A 15,752-nucleotide genomic window follows, 5' to 3' on the forward strand; every position below is an offset into this window, starting at 1 on the left:
AGTGGGCTGACCCTGCCAGAGACGGCTGCAATGTTCCAGTGTCTGGCTGGTGGATGGAAACTGGTGTAAAGTTACAGTGGCTATCATTGATTTCTCCTTCCAGGGAAAGCAGACACTAATCACAAAAGTAAATAGTGTACACACCCAGCTTAGCAAGATGAGGAATGATAAAGTGTTAATTTACAGTGTGTGCACTCACGTTATAGCAACGTACCCAACGGAGTCTCTTCGCTGTAGGCATGTGCGTAAATGGCCAGGAAATCTGAGCCTGTCAGCAGAAATGGACTTGAGGGATTCCCATTTTTCATTCTTGTAATGTTTAAGATACGTGATTACTACTAGATCTCCTGAATAGCATAATGATAGCAAACGTGTAAGCCACAGTATGCTTATGTAAAACATACAATAAAGGAGAAAAATAAGTGCCACTGATGGCAGTGCTCAATATACACTCTGCAAACCAGTGTGACCTGATTAGGATTATTCATTACATGCCATAAGTGTGCATAATTGAATAAACTTGGGTACTGTGTCAAGTTTGCCATATGCATCCTGCAGGATGATAACGCGAACTGAAACATAAGCTTTAGTTCCTCTACCGTTACTTCTTTTGCTACACCCGTAGCAGCTGGAGGATGAATCAAACAAAAGAGGCTGCTGCCACAGTGTAACCAGGTTTTTTTTCTTTGTCGGAATTCCATTCATTGCACGCAAGCCTTTGCTTAATTTTTTTCCCTACGAGCGCCAACTGTGATCAGGCTCTGATCGAAAGACCTCTCCTACTATGTAATGCAGGATCACCATTTAAAACCACGTTCAAAGATTGCACCTCGATCCTTCCACATCGGTTATATAATTAATCTCAGACAACCCAAAAAAATGTCGTTTTACTGTTGCATATTATCAGTTCTAGTTTAGTGCGTCAAAATCAACTCCAGAAAATGCACAGAAAATTACAAATGTTGTTTTTCCCCCAACCCATAACCAAAGTGTAGCCGCACACACAGGCCAACATTCAACTTGAAGAGCTGCTTAAGTTGCCGTCTGCCCTGTGGTGCTTCAGGAAATGTTACTTTTCCTCCCACAGGTGCTAACACTGAGCATTATATCAGCATACACACACAGCCAGATACATGTAAGAAAAGCAACAAAAGAGAGACATAAGAACATGCAAGAATAAGGCTTCAGTGTCTCAGAGGCGTGGGAACAGGTTCGGCTTAGGTAAAATTTGTATTTCATGTCATTTTTGTAAAGTTTGTTGGTGGAACAACACGTTATCTAGAAATAAGGTTTAATTGTGAATTAATTTAATATGGGTACAGTGTTGCAGATGAATGTCTGTCAAGTCAGTCGGGGTTTTGATTCTGTCAGTGTGATGTGGGAACCATGTCGGGTAGTAAGGATTCTTAGATTGGTAGTCGACTGATCACAGAATGCCGTCCAGATACAAGGAGTCACTTATTTCAGAAACAGCTTGGAGACGTTGAGCAGGAGCTGGGGTGAAGTCAGAGATTTGAAAGGTTTAGAGGAGGCAAGAAGCCAACTGTCAGTTTACTCCAGAGATCAGTAAATAAACAGCTGTGTGAGAACCTTCACAGACAAACAGCTGTGACCTTTGTGTTTGAGTCCAGAGTTCGTCATCATGTAGATCTTCCCGTTTTCCTGTTTCCTGTCAATGCTGATCCACTTCCTGTTCCTATCTGAAGGAAATGCTCCAATAAATATCCTAATAATAGCACTCCTTATCTGGTAAAGGGATTTTGCTGCTGAATCAGCTTGTGCAGGTTTAAAATTTTAATCTGCTGCTTGTGTTGTTTCAGCATTTATTCACAGAATGCATGATCAGTATAAATCATGTTTTCTAGCCAAGAGGGAAGTTTGTTTTGCAGTCAGGTCACACTGGTTCGCTGAACAAGCCCATACAATCAGAGAAGGCTTTGGAACTGAGCGCTAATAACAAAGCACATGGGCTTTCTCTTCTTTTGTCATCGACCGCAGACCAGTTTTCCACTTTTCCTCAGTCCATTTTAAATGAACTTTGGCTGAGAGAAAACATTTCTATCATTTCTGTCCCAACTTTATTGGAATTGAGCTTGTATTCTCCTAGATGTTTGTTGAAGAAGAACCTAGAAGGATACTAGAACATGGTTGATATTTACAGTCCCCTTTTCAGTCCCCTTCCTGACTTCTCCACCCTCTGACATTACACACTTTGTTTCAGTCCAAATTCACAACATAGTTGCTTTCATCTGCACACATGTGAAACACATGTCAATGACAGTCTCAGCTGTGCTGTTTTGTTTACAGTTTCTGTCTTTGTATTTCCTTCAGGACGTCATCGCTGGGTTTCTGTACAGCATCCTCATCCTGTGCTTCTTCCTGCCGATACTGGACCTGATCGATGGCTTCAATTTGACCTGCCGCTACGCTCCAATCATCATCATCTCCCTCCACCTGGGCCTGGGCCTCTTCTCCTTCACCCTGGACACCTGGAGCACCTCTCGTGGTGACACCGCTCAGATCCTGGGCACTGGTGCCGGCATTGCCTTGGCTTCCCATGTCAACTACCACCTGGGCCTGATGCCCGACTTGACACCAGACCAGCTTCCCCTCAACATGCCCGCACTTAGCCCCAGCCTGGTGGCTGTTGTAATGCTGCGGCTCGTTGTGGGAGTGCTGGTGCTGTTGGCCACGCGGGCGCTGATGAAGGCCATCACCATCCCACTGGTGTGCAGAGCGTTCAGAGTGCCCACTGATGACCTGAGGAAGGCCCGGCAGCACATGGAGGTGGAGCTGCCTTACCGCTACATCGTCTACGGGACAGTGGGCTTCAACGTGATCTTCCTGGTCCCACTGCTCTTCAGCTACATGCAGCTCTCCTGATTGGATGTTACTTGAGTGTGTGGCCAGTCAAAGTGAAGTAAAAACCTAAATGCTGTCATCAGATCAGTTTTGCTGCTTGTTTTCATCCACAGCCTAATCCCTAGCTGGAGGTTGCTGGGTTTGGGACTGATGAAGGTACATTAAAGCCTAATTGCTGATCTGGATGCAGAGTTTTTATCAGATTTTATGTTTTTGTTGTCTCAGGTTACTTTTAAAGACGGGTGAATCCTGAGCGATGGAAAATGGGCTTAGACTGTTATCAGTTCACTAGCGATATCTCTTTGTTCTTTAGATTTATTTAAGAGTAAAATCCAGTCAGATAATGCTTTGACACTCTCAGAGCTGGAAAGTCACTCCTCAACTTCAAAAAAGCATTTCAACAGTGGCCTCTAGAAGACTAAAAATGCAGGTCATGACCACTAATAGATGATGTGCGTTAGTATTTGCATTGTTATGACTGATGTTGTTATTAAGAGCTCAGGCAAAGAACCATAGAAGTATTTTTTTAGGAAAACTTAAATTATTCCAACAACTCAAGTGAATGATAAATCTTCAAACGCCTGACAGAAAATGTTGAAAATAAAAAGACTTAGTAAGTCTCACTAACAGTCTGAAAGCCAAAGATATCCAGGCACATGATGAATAAATAAATAAAATAGAATGTCTTCTTTTAGTCGGATGTCCAGATGGATCAATGGCAGAATGAGTTTGGGTTGTAAATTAAGTGCTTAGTTTAACTAGTTTAAAGAATGTTGTAGTTTGAGTTCAGTGTCACTGTTGAAACTTTGTGTGGTTCTTTGTCTAGTAGCCTCTTAATGTTTCTGTTTGATTATACTCTCCTTTGTCTCAATTCTTAAAGCAATAAGAGACCTTTCATTTTATGATTCCCGTGTTCCTCTACTGGATCGGAGGAACATTTAGTCTTTAACCTCTGAACCCCCTGCCTGCGGAGAGGAAACCAGTTTGATTAAAATTTTTGATTTGTTGTTACGTCTCTGATGTCTGAGAATTCAGCCACATTGTTTTTTCAGGAGGTTAGATTGTGTTTTCTTAAAGGGCTTTCCCCACTATTTGAGTTCTGAGTTTGACTGCTATTCCTGCAACCCGACGGGAGAAAAAACAAAAATACCAGGCACATACTGTACGATGCAAAAGGAAAGGAGAATGCATCGCTTTGTTTGGGAAATGTACAGAGAGGGTTTTAATGGTTTTATTTTGTTCTCTAAGAATGACTGGAGCACTCAGCTCAGCCTGTTTTTTTTAAATGTTATTTTTAAACACGGTAAACTTGCTTCCTATTAGAGATGTCGGCTCACATCCACTTCCTGTTCTTAGCTGAGGTTCTTTTGCTGATGTCAGGTGGGAGAAGGTGGTGGAGATAAACCGTCCGGAGGGAAGTTTTCTCACGTTTCTAAAATTGGAACTTCATTGACAACTTTTTTGTGCACAACAGGCGCGTTCTAAAAATATTAGAAAGTATACGACTGCAAGTGCAACATTATTCACTGTTTTATCATGCATGAATTTGATACTTGATTCTATAAATGTAGGAAAATTTTGTCTTCAAATTTTGAATACAAAATTGCTCCAGAAAAGCGGCGTGAACGTAAACTTTTTAAGTGCCTTTGACAAAAGTAATCAAACACATGGTTGCCGTGAGAAGTCAAATGCACTGCAACATAAGGAAACGCCAGCAAATAGAAAAACAATCCAGAAAGCACACAAAACACAACAGAAGTTGAACAAAATGCAATGGAAGTAAACAAAGAAAATCACACAAATCACAAAAGATATGCTTCTGGGGAGGTGATAACATGATGGAACAGCTACACATGTGACAGAAACCAAAACATGTCAGCTTTTGCACTGAGACACTAAAAAGAAGCAGAGTTGTTGTATAACATGGAGAAGAAGATGCAAAGTACAGAATTACTGATTCTGTAATATTGTGCATACATGTTTGCTATCAGCTGTTTACCATCAGGTTATCACTTCCATCCGTCACGTTATTGTCTCCCCAAAGCACATCTGTTGTGTTTTACAAGGATTTTTGAGGTTTTGCTGCATTTTGTTTTTTTTCTATTTCCATTGTGAAAGAACTATTTGATTCAAATTTAGCTTGATAAGATGTCAGAGCAGAATCTATCATCGTAACACTCTGGTGATGTTAAACTTGTTAAAAAGCATTTTACATTTGCAATAAAAAAAAAAGCTTCCACTCGGACTCTTACCTGAACTTTGTCTCCTCCACACCACAACTAGTGATTAATTGGTTAATTAGTTGATTAACAAAGCTTCCTTCGACCACTCTAACCTGAACCTGAGTATAAGGACCGAGGCCAGGAGCCCAGATGCCTGCTTCCTGTTTCTAAGCTGTGTGTGCCTTGCTTAAAGGCACATTTAAAAAAAGTTTTTCTCCCAGCAGGATGCTGCCATTGACAAACATTTCTTTAGTCTTAATTTCTTTTTTTTTCTTTTTTTGCCAAGCTGATTTATTTATGTTATTTTTGTGTACGGTACTCTGCTAAAATAAATGCACTGTTCCCAGAATGCACTGTTCCCCCTCCGAGCCAGGCAAAAATAATGAAGGTGGAGCTGGTCCTCAATGCAGTCCAATCAGTAGTTCCCTTTGATTTGTCGTCTTGCAGTTGGTTGGTAAACACTATGACTAGTGACCGTTATAATGAATAGATGCTTTACTTACATTAGCACCTGTTAGCTAATGCAAGTAAGATTCAGTCATTTACAGACAAACTGTGCAGTAGCAGAGAAATTTTCCAGTATAGCAGCTTGAACCAGCAAACATCTGGAGTCTTCCCTTCATAAGTGACCTTAACTGTCCCTGGATACTACAATTTTCTGTGGTATGTTTGAGGTATTAGAGTTTATTGTTTTTCTGTAGTCGACTACTTCTGTCTGAAATGATAATCCAATGATGTAATGAGAGCTGCTGATTGCATTGGTTTAATTCTTTAGGATGTTCACATATAGTTTAGTATTTTAACTTAATCCAGCTGCAGATTTGCCTCTAATTAACCGACTCATCAAAGCCAAACGGACCAGCTTACTCCCTGCATTTGTCAGCCACCTGGCTCGTTTCACTTCCTGTGGCCTTGCCTCGTGCACAAATATGTTTGTGTTTGTCGGAGCGTTTGTATATTTCTTGACGTTTTTGTGCGTGTGTTTGGACATGCGGTTTTGTCTCTGTTCCACAGAAAAGAGAAGTTTATTTCTGTTTCAGTGACAAAACCCAGTTTGTGTTAATCCTGTGGCTGAGCTGAGTTTGTGTGAGTGACGGACAGAAGCTCAAACTGCAAGAAGTCGATGACAAAGCAACATTTGTCATCTGTGATATTTAAGGACATTTCCCCTGCACATCGACAAAGGAGATGAAGCTGAACTCCCTGACACCTCTCGCTGTTATATGTTCCTGTGTTTGGAGACTGGTTTCCACCTGTGGATGTTCTTTTTTGTGGAGTCAAAGCAGGGCTGGCCTCGTGATGTTTGACGAGCCTAATTATAAACTTAAAGATGTATATTTGGTACAACATCTTTAAAATGCATCATATAGTTTTGTTTGGCTCTGTTTTTATATCATCTTAATCGTGATTTTTCTTTGTTGTGATCGTGATCTTTTGTTGATATTATTTCGGTACATTAATATATTTTTGAAATCCTAAATTCATCTGTCAAAAATATATAGTCTGTGTTATTTTCTGTGGTATGATGTGGCTGAATTACAGAATTTCTTTATTATTTGTAATGTCATTAGGAGATGGATGGACAGAGTCACCAAAGTCTATATACTGTAATAACACAATAAGCTTGTCAAATTGATCCTAATTTATTATTATGATAACTTTAGTTCTTGCAATACAATATTTAAAACTGTTTTTCCTTAATCTGTTCAATGATTGGTTTGGAGCAGCCAGCTCTGCTTTGTCAACTCACAAGATCACAAGATTTGATTTCTTTTTTTTTTTTTTAAATACTGGATCTCAGAGGAAAAAACGTCTTTCTTGACCAAATATGCAGTATTTAAACTGTGTAGCTAAACTGCCCTACACGTCAGTGCCTTCCTCTGTCCTCAGCTCTGTGCCGTCATGTTGCCTCTTGCACTTTGTAGATGTATATAAATATGGGATGATGAGAATAAAAAAACAAGAACAGTTTTTAATATTGCCCCTACTTTTGCTTTTTAGTTGCTGTCTTGAGGAAAATTTGCAAGTCTTTGTCTTTAAGTCTACATGTTTGATTTAGTTTGCTTCGCAGAAATGAATTTGCCTTTTTCTCCCTGATAATTCGCGACTTTCATTCCATATCGCAGTCAGAGAGTAGAGAGACGAGGTGAACTCTTGTGAGTTTCAGCTTGTAATCAAACCCTTCATGATTCCTTCTTTATTTGTTAAGTCTCGCTCACTTTCACAGTATTTTCTTCATGTTTCTGCAGGGCTTTATTGTTGGTTTTCATCTGTGATTGAAAATGTGGCTTATTTCTGTCTGTGTGAATTAACTGAGAATAATAAATGAGAGAATCAAATATGTGCCTGCTTGTCCTCAGTTATTCCCTGCAGTGACAGGCTGCAGAATGAAAACGTCCGTGTGCGTGTGGAGTTTTGGACATGAATGTAAAACCATTTGAAAGTTAAGTTAAATCTTCCTCTAAGGATGAACATAATGTAGTATACTGAACACACATTTTGTAAGATTTACAAAAATATATGTGTTTGTAGTTTTGCCTCTGCGCACCACCACTGTGGATTTTAAATCAAATAAGATGTGAGTCAAGTGCACACTTGGAACTTTAATTTGAGGGGTTTTACAAACTTTTTGAATTACAACATTTTACATTACTTTGGTTTCAACTACAGATATGTTATAATAGTCAGAGGATCAAAACTAATTGGGAAAACTAACATAATTTGAAATGTAACAAATGTTTTTGATACCTGGATGAATCCTTTTGCACTCGGTGACTGCCTGACGTCTAGAATCCATGGACATCACCAAATGCTCTGCCAGGCCACCTTCAGCTGCTGGACGTCTGTGGGAGGAAGCCAGAGTGAACCCACGCAGACAGTCCCCCGGCCAGATGGTGGATTTGACCTCAAAGCCTTCTTGCTGTGAGGCAGCAGTGCGAACTACGGTGCCACTAAGCTGCCCGCTTTTAAAAGGTGTTCAAAGAAATTTTCAACAAATAACTTCATCCAGGTCCACCTAAACTGTTCTGTGTGATGTCAGCTCTCCCATGCTTTGGATGCAGCCATCCCAAACTTTCAGTGTTTTTTGTTTTATCATGGATAAATGATTTGTGTGTGTGTGTGTGTGTGCATGTGTGAATGTCAGCCCAGCTTTGCTTTGAGGCATGATGGAAAAACTAACAGACCTCTGATTCATCTGTCACCAAACTGCAGCAGCTTTAATCAGGAAGTCTCACAAAGCAAAACCTGTGCTGGTGAGGACAGTAATCCTGAAATGGGTCAAATTCAGTCCACATGTAAAAGAACATGTGAACAGGTGACTATTTGCATAAGAACTTGACTGTTTGGGTTTTTTTGTTTTTTTTTTGATGACGCAGTCTCTTCTGTGTTTGTTTCTCCTGCTGCAGAGCTGTGATGTGTCACAGGAGGACCAACTTTCCACTTTGTTCTGCCAAAGCTGCTCAGCTGAGGAAGGGAAGAGAAACTCCAGCTACTGGCCTGAACATGAAAGACTTTCTCTTACTTCTTTTTTTCCTTTGCTTTAGAACGTGACAGCGCTCAAGACTGCGGCTGAAGCCTTGTGGATGTTTTACTGGGAAAGACGAGTGTGTCAGTCTGGGCTAAAGCAGCAGAAACTTCACACACCTCAAACTGTAGTTAACCTTTGCTCACAATCCTTCATTTGTCTCCAGGTTAACAGGAGACACTGAGGTTCACAACACAAACAAATTGAAGTTGCAGACACACACACACAAAAAAAAATGCTCAAAGAGGCACAAAAGAGCCATAGAAACACCAAAAGTGAGAACAGAGACATAAAATTACCACAAAGAGTCATCAAAAAAGATGAAGGACTGTAAAGATGATAGATGATACCAAAGTGAAGTGTTGGTGCAAAAAGACTCAAATGGACCATTGAAGAACACAAAGCACACGTGACAAAGTAATGCAAAATAAACAAACTGCAAAACAAATATGATAATGAGTACAAAAGACCCACAAAAGGACTAAAATGTGCCGCACAGGGGCACTGTGTCAAAAACCAGAATACAAAGTGATGCACAGTGAGTATGAACACACATTAAATGACCACAAAAAGATGCAAATTGAGAGACAAAGCAAGTAGATTTGTTTGAAGCAGATGCAAATATGAGGAAGGTGGGATTATATAAAGAGCTTTGAGAAACACGAAAGACTTCAGAACAAGAGTGAGTCATATCAGCTGTGTGAGTGTTGTCTGAAATGACGGATAATAAAAAGGAAAAAGTCTCCTTCACTCTCCTCCTCTTACTCCAGTACCCCCGAAGGACTGAAGTTGTCTTTAATTTGTTTCTGTGTGGCTCCAATGTCAGATTTGGGTCAGCTGGAAAGCCTCGAACAGTTTGAGACCTCTGAGAGCTGCTCCTGCTGCCACCTGCTGGACCACACAGGTATCACACCTGAATTTATTTCATCCTAAGGCAATCCTTCTAGTAGAAGCAGATCAGCTTTGCCCCTTTGTTTTGATGATATTTTTGAGTTTCTTGTTCTGTTCCCTTTTTTAAGTATGTCTGTAACAAAAAGCCATCTGAAATTGCCAAAGGCGAAAAAAACAGATTTAAGATTTTAAATTGAAGAAAAATATAATAAGAGATTGCTGCAACGCTTCATAGGTCGTTTTACATATTTAATTTATATTTGTGATGCGCGGCAGCTGTGTTTCTTGAATAAGCTGATTAATCTTTCCTCTGCAAAGTAAATTAGACGAAACCTCGGTGCATGATGAATCAAGTCTCAGTTTAAGGACCTCGTAATTTACTTGTTGAGTATAACGTCTCAGTTCTTCTCTTTGATTAAATCCAAGCCTTGAGACTGGCTGACTCACTGCAGAGATACATTAAACCCTTTAAATTCTAAAGAGAGAGAAAGAGAGAACAGACATTTTTGCACAATTTTTAGCTGAGGTAAATTAAAAATCAAGAAATGTAAATATATACAGTTTTTATGTCTTTTCTTACGTAAGCACAGTGTAATAGTGACATTTCCCACATTTTTCATTTTATTAAAAAAAATAAATATAAACTATTCACAAGCAACGTTATAATAAAGTGCACTGTGAGGGAAATAAATTCATAATAAATATTTAAAAAATAAAGATCAAAACAGAATATGAAAAAAGGAATAAGTACGAAACGCACGAACGGAACTATGTCATGAAGAACGTTTCCACCCGGTCTGTACACACTGTGACACAAAGCACTTCCTCCATGCGTAGTTTTCGGTGAAATGATCTCAGTTACGTGTTTTTAAGAGCTTTAACGCCAAAGTCTTTTATTGTAATAACGTGGCAGTGGGCGGTTGTGTTGTGTCCAGAATGGCGGCGGACGTGTCCAAACACTAGTGTGTAACACACCGGGAGTTTCCCTTCATTTGTAGCAGGTAGGAAGGTCGGCTTTAACAGCACGCGACACGATAACATTCACTACACAGCGATGAGCGATGAACGTGGAGCTACAGAACCCAGCGCTAAACTCTAAAAAAAAGTCCCTAAAACTCGTGTTTAGAGCTAAAACATGAATAATGGAGGGGTTTTGGAAGTGTTTTAATTTGGGGCCGAATGACAAAGTTGGATTAGACAATTTATTAAACATCATCAGCTGTGTTCTCATATGCGTATGTATGTAGCAAATAAAGAAAGCTGTAGATAATATACATTTGCTATTGAGTCTTGTTATAGAGACTGAATTGTAAGCAGTTTTACTTTGGTGTTTCAGAAAGAAAAGGTTTAGGATATATTAAAAAACAACAACAACTTTGTATTTTCCCCAGTGAAGCTACACACAGACTGATAACACTGTGGTGTAGGAGCACTGTTATTGCTGCATAATTTAGAAGAATATTCACAATTATCTGTGAGTGGGAGAAACTGTTCCCACAAGTCTCCTTCCACATGAATAAACATGGGCACATTCAGACCACTGTGGAACTGCTGGTTATTACACAGTTGTAGAAAAGCAGCTCTGTATTAGATTATCAAACCGATGAGTTGCAGGCACAGGTGGATCCCAGGACTTGCAGGGTTTTAACCACTGACAGGAAGTGAAAGACAAAGTTGCTGGATTTGCTGATCAGAGTTCTGTGTCTTTTTAATTATTCCATCTCATTAGGAACTCATCAGGAGCTTCCATGGAGGGTTTGGAGGAGAAGCTCAAAGTTCTGTCCATCGCTAGGCGGTCCTGTCCGGAGGAACCCACCTACCTGCTGGATGTTGCCTTGCAGCCGAGTGGCCTTCTGGCGGTGTCCTGCTCCAACTTCACCATCCACCTGCACAACAAGGACACTTTGAAGCAAGTGGGAGAGTATCAAGGCCACAACGGGCGGCTCTGCGGGGTCACGTTTGGCCACACCTCCTCTGACCTCCTGTACTCCGGTTCTGCTGACGGGACGGTCCGCGTGTGGGACGTCCGCCACCCCGGGACGGAGGCAGCCCAGAAGTTTAAAAGCGATGCAGCGCACTGTTACTGCAGCTTCGACCTGAGCTGCAGTGACATGCTCCTGTGTGCCGGCACTGAGCAAGTGGACAGCGAGGACAGCTTCCTCATTTTCTGGGATTCCAGGAAACCGGCAGGTGGGCTTCTTGGGGTATACTCTGAGTCGCACAGCGATGACATCACACAGGTGCGCTTCCATCCCCGGGATAAGGACCGCCTGGCTTCGGGCTCCACAGATGGCCTCGTTAATGTTTTCGACCTCAGCCGGGGGGCGGAGGAGGATGCGCTGCTCGCCACCTGCAACAGCGACTCATCAGCGAGCTCAGTGTGCTGGTCCGGGGCCAACTACACCCAGCTGCTGTGCCTCAGCCACGATGAGGGGCTGCACCTGTGGGATTTGGGCCAGCTGGATACAGATGAGCCTCTCACCATCTTCAGCACCTCCGACGCTCGCAGCCTGACTCTACTGGCTGACGGGCGAGGCGTGGACTACCTGGTGGGGGGGCGGTGGCTAGAGGACACCCAAAAGCTGCTGGTGGTCGGCGGGAAGAACAACGGAGACCTCCACCTGATGGAGTGTGACGCCAGGGGTCTTCATCTGCTCAGGAGCCTAGAGGGTGGCCACGCCTCCACGGTGCGCTGCTTCCTGTGGGATGCAGCAGGGGAGGCGTTGTTCACCGGGGGGGAGGATGCGCAGCTTTTGCTGTGGAAACCGGGTGGAGAGGAGCTCACACCAGGGAAAAGGGAGTCTATGAAGAGCGAGTCAGCTCTAAGACTCAAATCCAGACCTCATAAAAAACACGGCTACCACAGAGAAAAGAAGACGGCGTAGCAGAGGAACAAAGTGAACGATGACCTGACTGAAGCAGCCCTGTGTCCTACAATTTAAAGCAGCTCAGCTGCTGAGGACGATGTCAGTAAGCAGATGAAATGGTGTTCATCTTTGCCTCAGCTGTTGATAGATGCTGTTGTTTTTACTGTGCAGTTCTGTTTACAAGCAAAACATATTCTTGTGTGTCATAGCAGCCTGAATGTGGACCTTTCCAGTGTTTACAAAGAAACCAGCTTGCAGGAAAATTGTGACCAGGTGACTTTGAAAGGCAAATTGTATTTTAGTCTTTGATAAAGATCTGGTGGCCCCAGCTAACAAACAGGGCAAGTATTTTAATATGAAGAGAGCTGTGTGTGTTTAATAAAAACGTTGGCATGCTGTGTGACTGCACCACAACAATCAGTCTTTATAGTTATTATATTTGTAGCACGCAGGACTGTAGCATTTCTCTAGAAGCACATCTCAGTTTTTAGGCTACAATTGCTGTTCCAGCACATCACCAGCCACCATCCTGAGAGCTCTGGACAGCCTTAGTTCTCCTTGGGCTGGACATTTTCCACTGATTGGTTTAGTGATTTATGTTCATTGAATCATAAAAGCAGGTTTTTACGTCTGTATTCTCACATTCATCTGTCCTGTGCCCTATGTGCTTGCTTGCATCTGATGTTTTGCAGAAAGCGACACAAAGCGGACGAGGAGATGTCACTGTTTGTTGGTATCATAATCGTATGCTGCTGGGATTCACATTCATTGCCACCCTTGCTCTTTTGTAGCTATTTGACAGGTGTCACTCATGTTTTAGACTAGAAATGATTTGTCAATTAATAGAATAGTTAATCAACCAAAAATGACTAGAATTTAAAACTAGCTCCAGTGTCAGCTCCTGACATGGTACTCTTGAGGACAGAGGACCCTCCTACCTGCTGTTTCAAATTTTCGTTTGACTTAAAAGAATAGGAGTTAAAACAGCTTGTTTGAGACAGATGAGAGAAATAAGCATTATTCTAACACTGGAATCATGCAAAACTACTCAAGCAAAGTCGAGTATAAAAATCTGGAGCTGGAAATGAGCAGGAAGTGTCCAGTTTCTGTAAAAAATAATGCATCAGATTTTCAGCTGTTTTTGATTAATTTTGCTGTATCGCAATCATTGGTTGGGCAATACAGGACTTTTTATGATTTCTCAGCTTTGAAATATTGATGTGGGTATTTGTCTTACATGGATCAAATGAACAATCAATGAATTTAAAAAAGAAGTAATAATCTGCAACCCTGCTTGGCATATTCTCACATTTACTACTACTAATAAACAGCATATCCCTGCCAGTCTACTGACACTGAGCATTGACATGATTGAGTCTCTGGTTGATCAAACCCACAATGAGAGCTATTTAGGCCTACCCCCCAATAAGGTCAGAAATGAGCAGAATAACTACAAGAAAAGTAAACTGTAGTAAAGTAAAGTTGCCCAGATTATCTTCCAACACTATTATGGCACATATTTAAGGGTTTCCATGGCAGAATACTGGTAAAAAGTGGCACAGATGTGGCGCAGTCAATAGTAAATAAGAGCCACCGTGTGCAGGAATACATCTCCAAACACAAGGATTCATCTCCAGGACAAGGACATCTTAAAAACAGCAAACTGTTTGTTATAATTGAGGTTTAATTACACTGGTATTGTAAAGTTCCCCGATGACTGGTTTCCACTAAGTACAATGAAACATACTATGCATTAAATCTTGTTACACTGTATAGTATGACATACTGACAGCTTCCTCCTATATCCATTTTTACACTTTCTATCTTCTAGTTGCAATGATTCCTTCAGCTGGCCAGCTGTTATTACTGGATTACTTCCTGAAAGTCACCCGAGCTGCCCGGCACAGTGTGATCACGCTGAGACTGCAGCTATCCTTCTCAAATGGCAGCAAGTGGAATAACTAGACTGGCAGTGCAAGTGTCTGTGTGTGTGTTTAATTCTAGCCAGTGGAGTCATGCGGTGAATCTCATTCACATTAGCGATCATTGCAGTGACTCAGGCTTCATCTTTGCATTCTTTTAACCATTCATTACTCTATGAATTTTTTGCAGTGTGTAAACATCGGCTGAGTCATTACATTCTATTAGTAAATACAGACAAAACAAAGACAAGTCTTTTTGGAGTCTCACTCTGGAAGCTAAATGATATTTACATGTAAAAGGAAAGAAAAAGCTATCCAAATTTGGTGTACCTAATCACCTGGTGTACCTAATGTACTCAGTTTCAGAGAGGACTTCACATCCTGTGTTTTACTATAAATGTTTGGTACCTTAATGTGAAGTTTTCACAGGACTCTGTGGAAACTAAGTACACCCTCACTGCTTCCACAGGATTTAAGAGAGTAAGTAGCAGCCACATGCTGCTGATCAGATACACTCGATTAACTGATCACCAGAAAGCGTGAGCAGCCCTGTAACAGCAGAGGTTTTGGCGGTTTTGGGTGTGCATTAACGTAATCCCACAATCTTCCCAGAAGTGGACATCACAGCAAATTCACCCCAGGGTCAGACTGTGCAACGTGAAGAGAAATGACAAAAACCCCCAAGAGCCACAGCTCAGAGTCTGCAGGCCCAGACAAGTTAAACGTTAAAGTTCATGACAGCACAATTAGCAAATACTGAACAAGTATGTCTTGTTTGCAAGGGTTGCTAGGAGAAAGCCTCTTCTCTCAAAACAGAACATGGCAGCGTGGCTAAAGTTTGTGAAGTTGCATCTGAACAAACCACAAGACTTCTGGAGCAACATCCTTTGGACAGACGAGAGGAGAGGGGAGATGTTTGGCCAAAATGTACACAGCCTTGTACCAGCATATCAGCACAAATGCTAATAATAAAGCACAGGGTGATGATCTGGGCTAGTTTTGCAGCTGCAGGACCTGTCCACCCTGCAGTCACCGACTCGACCACAACTTCCTCTGTACACAAAGTTTTCTTAAGTCAAATGTTAGGTCATCTGTCCAACAGATTGGCTGCAAGGGTATGGTCCAACAGGACAATAATTCCAAACACAGCAGCAGATCTACAACAGAATATCTGAAAAAGGAAAGCATCAAGCTGACTGAAATGCTGCTTAAATAAGCTCAGTATAAACGAATGCCCAATGAACTGAAACAACATTTTGAAGACGACTGGGTAAAATTCCTCTACAATGATGTGAAAGACTGATAAAGTCATTAAAGCCATAAAGAGCTATTTCTATTAACATTGGTTCTACGAGCTACTCAGTCACAGGTTTTTCAAACGACTGCAAAGCCCCATGAAAACTGACTTCTTCACATCTGTATATATATAATTGCACAGAAAAGAGTAAACTTAAACTGCAGA

At 41.4% G+C, this 15,752-nt stretch overlaps 2 protein-coding genes across 2 annotated transcripts in view; both read left to right on the forward strand.

Annotated features, from left to right (window-relative positions):
- Positions 1-7,425, forward strand: part of LOC146365238 (sphingosine-1-phosphate phosphatase 1-like) — a 32,353-nt gene extending 24,928 nt beyond the window's left edge. Inside the window, exon 3 of the mRNA XM_084915118.1 lies at positions 2,332-7,425. Coding sequence (XP_084771244.1) covers positions 2,332-2,883 — 552 coding nt within the window. The 3' untranslated portion in view covers positions 2,884-7,425. The remainder of the gene's footprint in view (positions 1-2,331) is intronic.
- A 2,884-nt stretch (positions 7,426-10,309) lies between these two features.
- wdr89 (WD repeat domain 89) lies at positions 10,310-13,717 on the forward strand. Its single transcript, XM_084915694.1, has 2 exons — positions 10,310-10,502; positions 11,231-13,717. Exon 2 carries the CDS (start codon positions 11,250-11,252, stop codon positions 12,384-12,386), a length of 1,137 nt encoding a protein of 378 aa, XP_084771820.1. The 5' UTR covers positions 10,310-10,502; positions 11,231-11,249; the 3' UTR covers positions 12,387-13,717.
- Positions 13,718-15,752: the final 2,035 nt, after the last annotated feature.

Source organism: Perissodus microlepis, chromosome 19 (genome assembly GCF_051167445.1).
Source record: "Perissodus microlepis isolate ML-2025 ecotype Zambia chromosome 19, ASM5116744v1, whole genome shotgun sequence".
NCBI classification, from domain to species: Eukaryota; Metazoa; Chordata; class Actinopteri; order Cichliformes; family Cichlidae; genus Perissodus; species Perissodus microlepis.

Coding starts and splice junctions, on each gene's coding strand:
- wdr89 (XM_084915694.1), top strand. CDS start 11,250: ATGGAGGGTTTGGAGGAGAAGCTCAAAGTTCTGTCCATCGCTAGGCGG.